Here is a 16,469-nt window from a genome sequence, read left to right as displayed (position 1 = left end):
CTGAGTACTCGGTTATAGTACTCAACAATAGAATAGGAGTGAGTAGAGGTATAGAGGAAGGTACTCTTGTTATACTCAGCTTCTTGTTGTAAAAGGTTTGATGCTCTACCGTTAAAGAGCTCAGTAGAGAATTCGAAAGCTCGGAACGTGTTCCGAGGACAGGACGTAGGCGTAGAGGCCAAACCTGGATAAATCTGCTGAGTAACATCGTTCTAACCTTGAACTCCTTTAATATATATTGCTTGCTTAAACAAAACTGACCAAGTAAAGAGGTCACGCTGAGTTGTGTGCGTTGAGTATCTGAGTTCAGGAATAGACTTAAGTGTTATCTCCTGATTCAAAGAAAGAAGCTGACTTAGTCACCAGTTGACTAAGCTAGTGTCTTACTTCACTCAGTGCGCTGTGTAATTCCTTTTCAAAGTAAAAGAAGTCAGCCTTAACGTATTAAAATTTTAAATAGTTCCTATCCCCCCCCTTTGGAACTAACTTGTTACGTTATAAGGGACCAACACTTTGTATCTTTTCTCTTTTTCTCTTGTATTTTTCTTGGCAAAAATCGGCTGTGATCCAAGCATGAACTTGTCCTTATATAGTTGAGATCTGAAGGCACAATCATTTGAATCCGGAATTATCTGTTGGATTCAAACGGCTCTTTCTTGCGACATTGTTCTGGTCAGCTCTAGATTTGCAGACGTCAGACTTGTCTTCTTCCGCAGGTGTGTCTTCTAGTGCCAGTTCGTCTTTTAGCTAACAGACAGTTGAACCATGCATCTCGAAATTGACTCTGTGAGTAATTCTAAGGTTTCTATTATTGGTGCAGACAGTTGTCGGATCTTGTCTTCTAACAAACGGATCATTCATGATGTCCTGACGAACACTCAGTTTGACTTTATTGACGTTGCTTTTGTTCTTTGTTTCTGAGTCACTCTTACTCAGCTTCCGTGGTCAGCTTCGTCTGCAAGCTTTAGTTTAGAGAAGGACTTCTCTTCTTTGATACTGAGTTGCGTCTTATTCAGCTTCTTTGGTCAGCTTCATCTTCAAATATTTGTTCTGAAGGTGGCTTTTCTTTTGTTATGCTGAGTTGCACTCCACTCAGCTTGTGCTGTGTTCTCATGCTGACTTCGTCCTATCTTACTTTTTGATTCTGTTTTCATTTATACTTATACTCAACATTGAACAAACATATTAGTACAATTAAATCAAAGCACTTAAATTTAATTGCCCCTTAATCATGGATTAACTTAAATAATTTTGTCAAATCAAAATCATATGGAAAGGTGTTTCAACAACAAGTCTAGACACACCTAAGGGGGCTAAATAAGCATCCTGGGCAAGCTTATCCGCTACGCGGTTCTGTTCACGGTAGATGTGCTTGATCTGGACCTGATTAAAATCAGAAAATATTCTCCTGATGCAGGAAACCAGAGAAGAGGATCCAATGTGGGGGCAAGGAGCTTGGGCAAGGCAATCCACAACCTCTTGGTTGTCCAATTCGATTGACAACTTAGATATTTTCAAGGACGAGGCGAGAGAGATACCAGAGTAGAGGCCCCATAATTTTGCTTCAAAGGATGAATCCGAGCCAATATTGTGGATGACTCCTGCAACCCACTGTCCATCAAAGTTCCGGATGATCTCAGAAGCAGCGATAAGGAACATCATAATGTTTTTTACCATTAATATATTTGAATATATATAATAGTTATTTGGCTTAAAGTACTACTAGCCTTGCAACATATCCAAAATGTTGATCTTTACCCTTGATTTATTATTTGATAACATTTACTCTCTCGTCGATCCAAAATTTTGGTTTTTATCATATCAATTGTTGTTTAGTAACATTTTCTCTTCAACCTATCAAAATTTGGTGAAATATCAACCAATACGAATGGTAAATTAACAATTCTATTAAAATTTTAACATGCATCTAAATTAATTGCTAACGCGCCTTAAAAGGTACTTTGAGGTTGAAACTGTCTAATTATATTTAAGGTGTCATATAATAGCTTAAATAAACAATGTGGGATATTCAACACTCTTTCCTCACGCTCAATTCATTTGGAGCGTGAATCTAATCTCAGCGAGAAGATCTAATGAGCAATCTGGAATATTTAATATCTCAAATTTTATTTCACAATAGTGGATTTAATTGACAATTTTAAAAGATTATAAGTCCACTTGATTTATAAGTTATAAATTGAGGATCTAATTCACTATTTTTTAAAGGGTAATTAATTTATTAGTCCCTATATTTTGACAAAACACACTGTTTAGTCCCTGTATTTTCATAAACACATGGTAAGGTCCCTAACCTTTTTTTCAATGAACTGTTTAGTCCTTCCTTCTATTTGTTAGATTTTTTTTTACCGTTTATGACTTCGGAAATGACTAAATTACCTTTTACTATTTACCTTCAAACTTTAGAAGAGAAAATCCAATTTAAAAGAAGAAGCTATTTGTATGGAGAACAAGAAAAAAAAAAGACCCAATGCTTACGAATTTGAACGATTAAGAAGAAAATAAAAAAGAAGAACACTGAAAGTTGATTTCAGATGCATTAGAGTTTAAAGGAAAGGAAAAGAAGAACGCAAATCCAAATTGACTAACAAAATCTTCATGAGAGTCTAACGACAGGGACTAAACAGTTCACCAAGAAAAACGTTAGGGACTAAACAGTTCATCGTGAAAAATGTTAGGGACTTTATCATGTGTTTTTGAAAATACAGGGACTAAACAGTGTGTTTTGTCAAAATATAGGGACTAATAAATTAATTACCCTTTTTTAAAATAATTAACTTTTAAGATAGAGATTGGGATTTTATTATTCTTATTTTACAAAAATTATTAAATTATTAAAATATCAAGAAAATAGAATACAAATTTTGAAAGTGAAATACTAGTTGAGAAGCGCGTGGGACTCGAGCAAGCAATTAGTAGAAAAACACGGTGAATGGAAGACAACTGTCAACAATAGCAGTTCACACGGTTGACTTGTTGACTAAAAAACAGACTCCTTTTTTATAAACATAAATAAATACTTTTAATAAACAAAATAATAAAAAAACAAAAACATATTTCTTTCTATTATTTTCTTTTTTGTTTTTGTTTTATTGTGACTTGTGAATTCCATTTGGACCACCCTCACTATTTTGATAGCGACACACAGTAATAGGTCTATGTTGTTTTTAATTTATAGATTAATAAACGTGCCCGCAAATATATCATAATTAAATTAAAAAATTTATCATAACTCACATTATTACTGTGCAAATAAAATCACAAAAAAAAAACATTCTTTACCAATTAAATTTTACTGGAGTAGTTAAGGGTTTTAAGTCGTTTAAGTTAGATTTTGAGTTCGAATCTTAATGTACGCAAAAAAAAACTTTAATTAAGAGAGAATTCATCTAAAACGTATCTGACGAGTCTCGAACCGAGAAATCGGATATAAAAACATTCTTTAAATGTAATTAGGGAACATGAGATTTTGAGTTTGTTGCAATTATTATTTGTTATTGTTGGGTTTTTTTTTTTTGTTAATAATAGCTATTTAATAGTTTTGTTTGGTAAATAGTTTTTTTGAAACAAAATTAACGGTTTGAGCTATTTCAAAAGTTTTGACTAGTCAAACATTTAATAGTAGTGTTTGATAAAGAAATGTTTGAAGGAGCTTATTAGGTCTAAAGGGCTAATTTTGAAAAATATTAGCTTATTGCTTCATCTCACATTTTTATCCCTATTTACTACCCTCTAACAAAAAAATAAAGATTTTACCATATCTTTATTTGTCATTTTACACAAACAACTATCAGTAATCAACTAAGTTTTATCAAACAAGTTTACACCATCAGTTAATCAAATCAGCTAACCAAAAAGGTAATCAGCTAACAACTAACAGCTATTTGTCAAACAGGGTCACTAACTATTTTTTTTAAATAGCTAATGACCATGTTTAGTAAATAGCTGTTAGTTTTTTGTTAGCTGACTTGATTAGTTGATTTGGTTAGCTGATTGTGTAAACTTATTTGATAAGACTTAGCAGATTGATAATAGTTAGTATTTGTGTAAAATGACATATAAGGACATGATAAAGTTTTTATTTAGGGTTAAAGGATAATAATTAGAAGTAAAAATGTCCTTAAAAAGAACAATAAGCCAGTTGAAAAGACTTATAAAACCAACTTTTTTAAAATTAGTTTTTTTAAACATAACATCACTGTTAATTAAAACTTTTAAAGCAACTCAAAAGCTATTATTATTAGATTTACTAGTCAAAACTAAAGTCACTTAAGGGGTGTTTGACTATCTATTTTTCACCTCCTATTTGTCTTTTCACTTTAAAAGGCAGAGTTGTAGGTATCCGGCTATCTATTTTTCACTTCTTATTTGACTTTTCACTTTAAAAGGCAGAGTTATAAGTGTTTGGTTAGACATCTCCTGCTTGCATTTGACAGTTGAAAAGCTCTCTACTAAACCTCAAATACATTGAACTATTTTTATAAATAGTAATAAAAATGAATTTGGTAACATGATAGTTGGAATAGAAAAGTAAAAGACCATTAAGGAAAAAGTTGGTAAAGATCCACATAGACATAGTAGTGTTTTAAGTAAGTTGGAACTGCCTTATACATGTGACTAAACCTATCCTATCATATCCTTTTTCTTTATTATTATTTTTTGATAAAATCCTATCATATCCTAAGATATAAATCAAAGCCCTCAAAACCCTTTTTTAGGGGGACCTTTTACCTTCCCCCCTCCTCCTCTATACCCCTATAAATAGCCGCCTTTTACCCTAAACTTTCTCAATTTCATCCCTCTCATCTCTCTCTCTCTCTATCTTCTGCACATAAAATTAAACCAAAATGAAGAAAAACTCTTTTTTCTGTCTCTTGATTTCTCTTCTAATTTTATCCTCACTTGTATCTTCTGCTCGTCTTCTTCAAGGTAACCCAATCATTTTTTTTTTCTTTTTCAATTTTTTTTTTCTTGATCTCATAAGTTCGCCATTTTTACAGATGATAAAAAGATGAACAAGGATGATGATGAGATCACTCAGCTGACTCAAGATTTCTCCCAAGTATGAATCTTTTTTAATTTGGGGAAAAGGGTTTTAATTTTTTAAGTTGCTCTGTTGATTAATTGATGATTGGGTTTTTTTTTTTTTTTTTTAGCTGATGGGATTAGAGGGATGTGAAGGGGGAGATGAAGAATGCTTGAAAAGGAGGATGGTAGCAGAAGCTCATTTGGATTATATTTATACCCAAAGCCATAAGAAGCCTTAAAGATAGATAGATATGATGTCTGTTTTTTATGAAATGATGTTTCTTTTTTCTTCAATAATTATGTAAGGGAACAAGTTATGAAACAGATAGATACCCTTTGGGTGGGAGATATAGTTGTTCATATTAGTTTATTTTATTATTATATGATAATCTGATTATAGTTCTAATTAACTATTCGAATTCGTGATTAAGAAAACAAAAAAGGAATCTTCATCGGACGTTTTGTTTTTATTCGACGTCGGTGATTTTGAACTCCTTTGGTTATCTTGGGAATTTAGGCAGAGCAGGACTTGTGTCAATTTACAAAATAGGAGTATAATCTTAATGTAAAGGCCATGGCTATGCTTACTTTGTCAAAAACAAAGTAAGCTTTACTTTGTGTGTTTTTACTATTGGATGGTTATACTTACTTTGTTTTTGACAAAGTAGGCTTTACTTTGTGTGTTTTTACCATTGGATGAATTTTACACTTCATCATCCAATGGTGAAAATAACCAAGTAAGGCTTACTTTGTCAAAAACAAAGTAACCATAGAAGGCGCCGTAATCTTAAACTTAATATAAATCCAATATTTAGGGATGTTTGGTTGCTTCGGTTTACCTTTTCATTCTAAAATAGAGTTTTAGATGTTTGGTTAAATAACTTCAGGTTTGCCTTTTACACATAAGAAGTAGCCTCTTACAAGAGCTGAGAATTTCTATTTATTTAGAAAATCGGTTTTTTCCAACAGCAAACCGTAATCGTAAACAGCAACAGAGCTAAAACAAACATGCCCTTATACAATTTCAAACCTAATTGATAGAAGATGATATCTTTCATTAATGTCCAATTTCAAGCCTGAATGTTACATGATGCCCAGAACATGAAATTCTATACAAACTAATCAAAAATCATCAATTGATGCCTCATAAAAAAATTATTTGATTGAATAGCTTCAGACTCTCTTTCCCGAACTCATTTTGATCCACACATAGTTCATTACAATACATATCAAATAGTCACAATTTCTGATTTTAGGATATAATGGAGACTCAATTAATGATTTTTACTTAATTCAGAGACCCAATTGATGATTTTGATAGTTTAAAATTTTAATTGACTTTGAAGTTTTAATTCTAAAAGCCAAATGGATGTCCTGCCTAAAAGAAAATTCTCTCATTTTTTCCTTTAATTAAGTTTGAAATTGCACACTTAATAAATGTTGAATTAAAAAAAAAAAAAGTTATTTTATATGTGCGGATGATAAATTCACTTTAGGACTAATTGTTCTAAAGTACAAAGAATATATCCAAAGAGAAAAAGAAAGGAAAGAAAGAAAAGGGAATAAAGGAGAAACGGAATATGATTGCTTAACAAAAAAATAAAACTAGTAAAAGAATCCCACTAACTTTCACATTGATGTGGAGTGAAGCTTTAGACGTGTGACAAAGAAAAAGAAAATGTCTTTTTTCATTCTTATCCACTGAAATTGTAAGTATTGAACTTAGCTTGAAATAACGTTTTGACCGGCTAACGCAGTAACCAGCTGAACTTGCTTAAAATAGTGCTTAAAGTAGTCTATTAATGCTAATAATAACGCATAAGTATTAAACTTGATTAAAAATGACGTATTGACTGGCCGAATCGCTTAAAGTAGTATATTAACGCGCGAACTTAAAATGATAATAACTTCAACTTGTCCAAAACTCAACTTTGTTTTGCCAAATAGAACTTCACTTTAAGCAAATTGAAAAAGCTAACGAGACATCTTCAAAATTCAGAAAATCAATCAGATTATTTGGTTAAACACAGAACACTCACGATGTATAATGTATCAAGGCTAATAAAAATGTTACTCATATAAAACAAACACATACTATATACTTTTGTGTCTTATATATAAGAAACAATGCAATAATAACCACACCGGATATCCAAACAAGGAAAACAATATAATATAAATAGAAAAACAAAATAAATATAAAAGATCGCGACAGCTGCATTTACTCTACTGATTACAAGTTCCTTGTATGAAAAATGCGAAGCTGAATTGCGAATCGTGATAAGGTCGGGATATGCTTTTCCTTATTATTGTTGCTGGCATCGAAGTGCAGAGACTCGCTTCAGTAATTGAAGAGCGAAACAGAAGAAACATATGAAAGAAAAAAAACTACACACCAACCATATCAGCCAAGAAAGGATCTGCAAATTACCTGCCATTTTATATGTATTTTCTATGGGATAAAAGTGAAAAAGAAAAGCGGGAAAAATTACAAGACGGATCAATCTCGCACCGCTTTTTCGATGTACAACAAAAATTTAACATCATAAGAGCATTAACATAACAAAACTTACTCCTGAAATTTCCCCAGTCAACTTCTACCTTCCAATCAGTTTTCAGGGTCTCATTTTCAAACCAGAGAGGCATCATCCATCCTTTTCCTACCAAGAGTACAATTTTCCATCAACAAGGAGAAATGAAGGCAAACAAAGGACAGTGATAACACAACTAGTGCATGAAAACTAAATTAATGAGAAACGGGATGCTCCTGACAAATTTTTGACATGTGACACGTACACATGAAAATTGTTTTAATTTTTTTTTCCATATAGACTTAATACATGGATAAATAAGGAAATATTTTTTTTCTTACTTATCCACATATTAAGTTTATGTGGGAAAAAAAATTAAAACAATTGCCATATGTACATATCATGCGTCCAAAATTGTGTCATGTGGCAAGAATTAACAAATCATCTAACTTTTCATCCAAAATGGGCTAAATGTCATCTCAGGAGTCAAACGTTACCAAATGATATCATAGTCAAAAGACAAGATTTTGGATATCATAGGGTCAAATAGGCCTTTATTCCCAAACTAAAAGAAAATTGCAAGACAATAATCAAATTAATAACTAAACCTTTGTCATTCTAAATAAGGGTATACTACATTCATGACCCTGAACTATAGTGCTACTAACATTATGGCCCCTAATTTCACTTCATGATGTGCAAGTCTGTGAACTTCACATCATACTAATATTGAAGTCCAAATCATAGAAAACTGTGAAAAATTAACGAAATGATGACCTGAAGATAAGTATTTGATCATAATTTAGTAAAAGAAAGAGAATCAATGATGTAATCAAACTTGTTCAGATCATAATTTCGTTAATTTTTTAACGGATTTTCTTTGATTTGGACTTCAATGTTAGGTATGATGTAAGGTTCAAGTATTATATGTCATGAAATGAAGTTCAAGGACCACAACTTTAATAGTACTGTAGTTCTAGGGTCATGGTTGTATTCTACCCTTCTAAATAAAGCTACTCAATCACTAATGTAGATTAGAAGATTCTGGAAGTACAGCCATTATTCGAAATTCGAGGAATCAAGCAACGAAATCTAGCACTCCACAGAAGCTACACAAATTAAGGAAATGCATATGTTGGATCAACAAGTATTAGCAAATCAGTTCGATATACTATCTAGCTGGAGGGACAAAATATTATATGTAGGAGGTAAGAGATCATAGGATTGGAAATTTCCTCTAAATGTAAGAGCGTACCATTTTAATACTACTTGCCAGTCCCAAGTCAGAAATTGAACTTTCTGATATGCAATTCACGTGCACAAGGGGACCCTCACCGTTCTCAGTTGTAGGTTCTATGCCGCCATCCCTTGAAGGAAGTGGCAAATTAACTGCCGCTTTGAACATCCATTTCTTCCTTTTTTTACTATAATAATCTTCAAACAACTCACCACAAATAATACACACACATTGATTTTCATCTGCTGGAACCATAGGTTCATCTTCATCCATGACAACAGAAGATTCAATTTCAAATGGAAATCCTGCCTTTCCAGAAAGCCAGTCCTCTGAATCTGCATACCATCTCCTGGTAACCCTAATTGTACCATCTGGCTCTGGCTTCCTCCAAGCGTGCCACTCCATGTGTCTATCAAGTCTTTCTTTCAGCTTAAGTTGAAGGCCACAAATACTGCAGTGATGCAGAAGATCATCAAATAGTGCATTTATCACAGGCGGATGTAATTCTCGAAGTACATCTGACTTAAATTCCAATCCGATGACACCTTTAATTTCTGATTGAGTGTGTTGTGGCACCATATCAACTTTGGACAAAGATAGTTTTAGTTTGTCTGAGGTTGATGAATTTGGAATGGTAGAAGGAATTGGAAGAGCAGAAATCAGTGCAGGGCTTGGTTTAGCAACACTAGGGTTCTTTTTTTCTGATTTAATAGTTATCTGTGTTGACAAAGGAGATGGTGACTCAGACTTGGAAGCTGATATCAAACCCTTGGCAACTAGTGAACTCAAAAGATTTGATATAGGGTTTGGGGCTTTATCCACTGCATTTGAAGTTTGTACAGATGAAGGTGGAGCACCAGGAAGAAGTGGTGGTTTCTCTTCTTCCTTCTGAGAAAGATTTAAGGTAACTGATTTGTTCTCTACTGCCACAGGAGTTGATGCTGATGTTACCCGTTTCCCAGAAGATTTAACTTTTGGAGGAGGTCCACTTGGAAGCGGAGGCTGAATGCTAGACTCAGAAGCCACTCGTCCAACTTCCTGCGAAGTTTGGCTTGGAAGGCCAGCAGTGGTTATATTAGCCAGGATACCACTTTTCATAACAGCAGCCAGCAAACTACTTGTGCTTGATTGCTCTGAGGTTTCTGCAATAAATGAAGTTGAATGGTCCGAACTTACCAAGGTTGATGGAGTACCAATCTTAGAAACTGGTGTTAAATTAGGATTTTGAATCTGACTAGAGCGTTCAGGCTTTTGGGGGTCTGCTTGCCGTGGCTGAGGAAAGGGATACTGTCGGCTTGGAGGAAAAGATTGTGTGAGAGATGATGATGTTGGTAAGTCTTCAAGGTGCAACTTTTGTGAGCTAACCAGCCGGCTATTTGGATGCACCAAATTACTTGACATTTGGTGTGCCTTATAATCAAGCTGAGGATGGGATAGTGATTGCGGGAACTCCTGCTCAGATGACTTTTGCACTTGTTGACGTGGATAACGGCCTGGAAAGGAAGGTGAGGGTGGTTTTTGGTGCAGAGGTGACTGTCCAGAAGGTGATGTAACTCCTAGAGATTGAATTCTTGGCTGCCCCAAGGTTCCAGTGGACCCTGAAGATGAGTTCACCAAAAGGCCGGAGCCCAGCTTCCCCATATGTTGTCTAGGGGTCACTCTAGACAAGGAAGAGCTTCCACTCATAGGCAACGTACCAAGAGCGGCAGAATAGCCCTCCATTTCACTACTAGTGTTAGTAATAGAATTACCAGAAGCTGTTACCCCATCTGTTTGGAGCGACTCCTTCAATCGCCATGGTGTAGACAAACGGCGCCCGAAAGAAACTTGTTCTTTATGCTCAATGGATAGTGGCTCAGATGAAGTTTCTCTATCAAACCCTGATACAGCCTCATGTCCAGTTTGTGGTTTTCTGAGTTGATTCTCGAACTCCTGCAGGTAGAAAAAAGTATAATGAGAAAAAAATCAATCCTAACATGGACTACGTTGATTGATAAATGATCAGTATAAGAGTTGATCATATCTACTGTGAACAAAGACATCTATAACCATATTACACGAGATCAAAACATGGCTATATCAAAAGGGATGTGAACCCATTTTCTGCCACCAAAACGAGTTCTCTGAATTTCGTTGAAGGAACTAAGACTACATAGCTGGGATAAATGCATAAAATCACTGCATAATTAACAATGAAGTTAAGAAGCTATGGTTAATAAATTTAACAGTTGGTTTTCAGAAAAGTTGAAAAATACATGATAATATATAGTCACAGATTTTTATGAGTTTATTTATGCACGCAAATTAGAAGTAAAACTTCTTCAGAAATAATTGAATACACTTCTTAGATGAAAAGGCATACATTTTATAAAAAATAATTTGAAGTCTTCAACCACATATTTACCTCATAACCATGCAGTTCAGCCACAGATCAATGTTGTTCATTGCATGCATTATCAGTTTTTATATCATTTACAATAATCTATAACAGGTCATAAACTCACAATGAAATTGGTTGCAACCGTTTGTCTAAAGCCACAACAAATGGGAAACATCAAAGTTCTTTTACAAAATCATAGGTTCTTAATCATCGAGTCTTACCAATTTCTCCAAACCATCATGAGTCCAGTGTTCTTTTTTAGAGTTGATAGAGAGATTGGCTGCATCCTGATCTGATAATCGAGAGTGCATATCCCACATGAACTCTTCTTCCTCAGAGTTTTTCCAGCTAGTAGTCAGTGCACTGTTGCTTTTACTCGCACTGTTCTGTGTTGACTGAAGGTGCAAATCAATATTGCTAGACTTGGATGTTGAATAATTTTGAATTCCATGCTTTATACCGAAACCATTCCTTTGACCAGATATTGGTTCTCCAGCACTGTTACCTGCTCCATACCACAATTTTTCATGTCCTTGCTCAGCAACTCTTCCACCAGTTCTTCCAATACCTGAGCCTGAGTTTCTTGGGATGTCAGAATTGTATTCAGTATCTCCATAGACAGCAGGAATTTTCTTCTCATGAACAGGTTCACTTAGTGCTTCTCTATGAGAACGTGGAATATTCTGAAAATAAGTATATATCATAACCTGACAGTATCATGACGTTAATGCAAACAGGAACAGAAAAGAACCACATACAGGCATTTTAAGTGAAGGATCAACCCAAGGGCGTCCAGCAACAATATTAGATGTTCTCTCAGGCCTCTCCACATCATCAATTGGGTTGGCCATGGAAACAGTCAGATCATTTGCCATTCCTTTTGCCTTCATCACATAAAAACAAAAGAAAAATCTATAAATAGAATAACATTTATCAGACAAAAAACAGCTCTCGACCAATGAATAATACAATGATCAATCACCGACAATCTAAAATAAAATTTCTACAACACAATACATTATAGGCTAATGCATCATCTGACAACCAAATTGTAACAAGATCACAGGAAATATTTTTCTGGGAAGGCCATAGAGGTTCTTAGTTTACAGTATTGCCAAGTCACTGCACTGCTGCATATTCAGAGTAGCAAAGAGATTATACTATGATAATTCACAATCACTGATGAACTTCTTCAATAACTCCCAAACAGAAGCACCTCACCAGTTGTTTACATAGAAACTAAAACTAAATATAAGGCATCAATTGATTAATGTAGCCTCTCAGATGTTTAGAAGCAATCATACCAGCCCTGATTGATGAATTCACTTACTCTGCTAGACTGCTGAAGACGCTGAATTTCCAAATACTTCGGGTTAACATGAATGCTGTTTTGTGGACGCCGTGACTGAGATTCAGGCCTAGATGTTGCAGCACCAGCAGATGAACCATTCACAGCAGAAGCAAAGCCAAGTTCCTTCTCTATCAACTGAAGTGACTGTGGAGGGAAGACTCCTTTCCAAGTTCCAAAAAGATGCCGCATACTTTGGTGCACAGGAGGTTCAACCTGCCTATAGGCCTTGCAAAATACCTAAATTGCAGAAAGCAACCATTACCAAATAATAACACAGGGTAAGTGGAAGAATATAGATCGACCATTGCTTATGTGAAGAAATACTCAGTATGTGGAAGGACTGATACATAGCTGCAGTTGAGCAGGAAGCTAGTTCAGTTCATTGAATTCCGGCTTTTATTGGCTTTACTTCTCAACCATGGTTATTAAAGGCACACTGCCGCACTTAAGCGCAAGGGGGTCCTGGAGCCTTGCCGCATGGCGCACGGCGATGGCAGGCGCCTGAGCGACACAAGGCGCACTAACAAAACTAAAATTTATAAAAGTCTAAATGAAAATTCTTAAATTATAAGATTGATAAATTCAAAAATAAAAGTGCAATGAATACTGAACCATGACAATATTCTTAATCACAAGTAAATTCTAACTTGCAATAAACCCCATATTCAAAATCTAAAGTTCAATTGCTCAACTAAATAGTAAATCCTAAGTTGACTAACAGCCACTCCTCATCAAAACTATCCAAATTCACCACTCATCATTCATAACTATCACTCCTCATCTAAAACATCATCAAACACTTGTTCAAGAAACCGGTCCTCTTCATCCTCATCAACAAAATCAGTTTCTTCTTACTCATCTCGAAGAACTGCTGAAGATTTTCCTCGAGCACTAGAAGATGATACTTTAGCCATTTTTCCTACTCGTCTAGTGCTATTAGCACATTCTTCAACTCCAGCAGACCTACTAACTGAACCACAATTCTCTCCCTTTGACAGCTTTTTTTTTTTTTTTTTTTTTTTGCTTCTTTAGCACCCTTAGATGTGTCTAATCCAAGGGTGAACATTACACCTAAATTAAATACTTTAAAAAACCCTAAAACTGCACATATGTCACAAAGGCGAGCCATGGCGTACCTCTACCACTGTGTCGGCGCCCAATGGCACACTTGGCAAGCGCCATGGTGACTGCACCCGCAATTGAGGGTGTTAAGGCGCTAAGCATGGAGCCTTGTGCGCCATGCACCATAGACGTGCCATTAATAATTATGTTCTCAACAAATTAAGATATGAATATTTCCAACAGGACTTGAATTTAAATAACCTCTAATAAAGTAAAAAGTGAATTGATAAAGGAAAACACATGAGACTGAACAATTTAATTATGAAAACTAAAATGAACCAAGCAAAAACTTTCCATGTGGTACTGGTATATGGGTTAGAGACTGATAACAATCATACCTAGAAATGCACCTGATTGGTAAATGACCAAACAAATTTTTTTTTAAAGAGAGCGAGATGGAATGCAATCCATTTATATTGCAAAAGTTCTGGTTTCGGATCTCTATTTCACATAATTCTTTCAACTACATAAAAATCCTTTCTAAACACAATGAGTATCATTCAATGCTAGAACAAAAATCTAACCTCCGGTAGTCTGGAGGCAAAGTATTTTATGTAATCTCTCCCAATATTCTTTACAATGCTGTCTAGAAGATAAAGCGATGGAAGCTTTTGATCGCTGGGAACCTGCAAGTTATTTTATCATCAAATTAATGGCCTAGAAATGTAAAACCATAGAGAAAAAGTTGTTATTTTGCAAATCAGGCAGAGTAATACAACTGCAATGCAAATTACAATCATTAACTTTTCTTTTTGTTGGCAGGAATAAGGAACAATTAGAGATGTCTTTGCTTTCAAAATAATTATTAGAAGAAATGACCCAAGGCCTGATGTAAATAACACCATGTATCGACTTCTCAAGATCCACTCCAGAATAATATGTTCATGTGCAAATTTGTTGGCTAAATTAGATCATCACATCACCAGTCGATAGTAATATTAAAAACTTCACAAACTCAATTTATTGGCTAATTGATGGGATTGGAGCACACAACAAAAGTCATCAAAATGAACATGTGGGAATAAGCAAGAGGGAAGAATCATCCCATCAACCTTGTTAGTGATCAAGATAATTCACACAAACACCATAACAATAAATGGAGAAAACATGATGTAAGAGGTGCTCGATCTCAAAACTTATCATTAATCTGTAATTACACTCTTATATCAACTATATCACAAGCAAGACAACTACCCCTCATTTCTTTTGAGTAATAGAATCATCTACTTTACAGTTTAATTCAAGCAACAATCGGGCGCCATAACCAAAACAGAATCAAAACTGAGGGATCACCTCGAGAATATTATTGCAGACAGTAGCTGCAATTGCCTTGGCTGCGTGAAGATTCTCGCCAGCTATTATAGTCAAGTTAGTGATAATCGGCTTCGAATTGAAAGTCAGCTCCGCAATAGCAGTCTTGTACTGGCTCACAAGCTCGTGATACTGTTGTGACTGCGGCTGATAAGCGCCTCCTCCACGGCTGGCATCGTTACTCTCTCCGTCTCCATCACTATTAACCCTGTATCTCGCAGCAGCCGCTGGTGGTAATGCTACGGATGATCTCTGAGGGAAAGGGCGTCCATTAGGGTTTGGTTGCTCATTGGCCAATCGTGGTTTCTTCAGACCTGGTTCTCTTGATCTATCGAAGGATCTACGTGTACTCTCCATTTCCATTACCATACAAAAAAAGTACAAATTCAAAACCCTAATCCCCAATCTGAATCCATTCCTTATTACATAGAAATAAAATAATCAACAATACCCAACCAATAAATCTGATAAGAAAAACAAATAAACAAGCAAATACAACTATCAGAAGCTGGAACAATCAAAAACGAAATTAAGATAAAACCCTAGCCCTGTCTTTTACAAAGAGAAAAATAACATACAATTAGATGCTGATAAAGTACATAGGGGAAATAATTAACAAAAAAAAAAGACTGAAAAATTGGAAGTATCAGAATCGTTACAAAGATAAGAAGAAAGGGGGGAAGTGAGGAAATAGAGAAGAGAGTGAAGATGAAGCTCGTATCTTGAGACAACGAGCGCTGAGGCAAATCGCAAGGGAGGGACTTTCCTTTTTTATTGATTTTTACAACTGCATCTGTTTCGGTGATGGGCTGGGCCTCACCTTTCGCTTGATGAGCTAAGCTTTGTTCACATCCGAATAAATAAGGGTATGTTACATCATAATTATAATTAGTTTAATCAGTCAGCTGCTATATACAGTAACTTTTCACATCGAAGGCGGAACCCGTGATTTCGGACATATTTTTTTAAAAAAAAATTATCGGAGGATTCATTAAGCCTTTTCCCCTTCCTTCCTTTGGCGGCATGTCGTTTTAGGTCGGGTTTTATGAAAAGCTTCAAAAACTAGAGAGGATTTGAGAGTTGTTGGTTATTGGTTTGAAATTGTGAGGAGGGCATAAATGTCAAAAGGATGCGGTGGAAAGTATAACATTTGCGGTATATAGCAATACCCTTTAATTATGGATCATTTAACATAAAGTTCATTAATTATGAGGTAAATTATACTCATGGCGACGAAATTTTACCAATTTTCATGGTATGACCATTGAACTTTAAAATATAACATAAAAATCACTGAACTTTATATGTTGTTACAACCGTGGCCACTAAATTGACACTTCTCGACTACACATATAGAGTTGTAAAAAGTACAGATTCAATTACACGGTATGAAATTGACACGTAATTTTAGTACTTGGGTTTAGCTTAGTAACTACACGGCATTGCTTCTCTTTGAAAAATTCTACCAGCTTTGTTTTAGCTCCGTTTTGC

The 16,469-nt window shown here is 35.0% G+C and overlaps 2 protein-coding genes across 2 annotated transcripts; one reads left to right on the top strand and one right to left on the bottom strand.

The window, feature by feature from the left end:
* Nucleotides 1–4,743: 4,743 nt before the first annotated feature.
* On the top strand, nucleotides 4,744–5,392 carry LOC136208837 (putative phytosulfokines 6). The gene is made up of 3 exons (XM_066000093.1): nucleotides 4,744–4,947; nucleotides 5,019–5,080; nucleotides 5,175–5,392. The coding sequence occupies exons 1-3, from the start codon at nucleotides 4,866–4,868 to the stop codon at nucleotides 5,283–5,285; spliced, it is 255 nt and encodes an 84-aa protein (XP_065856165.1). The 5' UTR covers nucleotides 4,744–4,865; the 3' UTR covers nucleotides 5,286–5,392.
* Nucleotides 5,393–7,462: 2,070 nt separating this feature from the next.
* LOC136208836 (polyadenylation and cleavage factor homolog 4) lies at nucleotides 7,463–15,741 on the bottom strand. Its single transcript, XM_066000092.1, has 7 exons — nucleotides 14,961–15,741; nucleotides 14,192–14,293; nucleotides 12,525–12,782; nucleotides 11,953–12,078; nucleotides 11,416–11,877; nucleotides 8,833–10,746; nucleotides 7,463–7,706 (listed from the first exon to the last, which is right to left on the bottom strand). Exons 1-7 carry the CDS (start codon nucleotides 15,345–15,347, stop codon nucleotides 7,692–7,694), a joined length of 3,264 nt encoding a protein of 1,087 aa, XP_065856164.1. The 5' UTR covers nucleotides 15,348–15,741; the 3' UTR covers nucleotides 7,463–7,691.
* Between the last annotated feature and the right edge of the window lie 728 nt (nucleotides 15,742–16,469).

The sequence above is a fragment of the Euphorbia lathyris genome, chromosome 10 (genome assembly GCF_963576675.1).
Source record: "Euphorbia lathyris chromosome 10, ddEupLath1.1, whole genome shotgun sequence".
Classification (NCBI taxonomy): domain Eukaryota; kingdom Viridiplantae; phylum Streptophyta; class Magnoliopsida; order Malpighiales; family Euphorbiaceae; genus Euphorbia; species Euphorbia lathyris.
The sequence above is the reverse complement of the archived record's forward strand: the minus strand, read 5'-3'. Positions and strand labels throughout refer to the sequence as shown.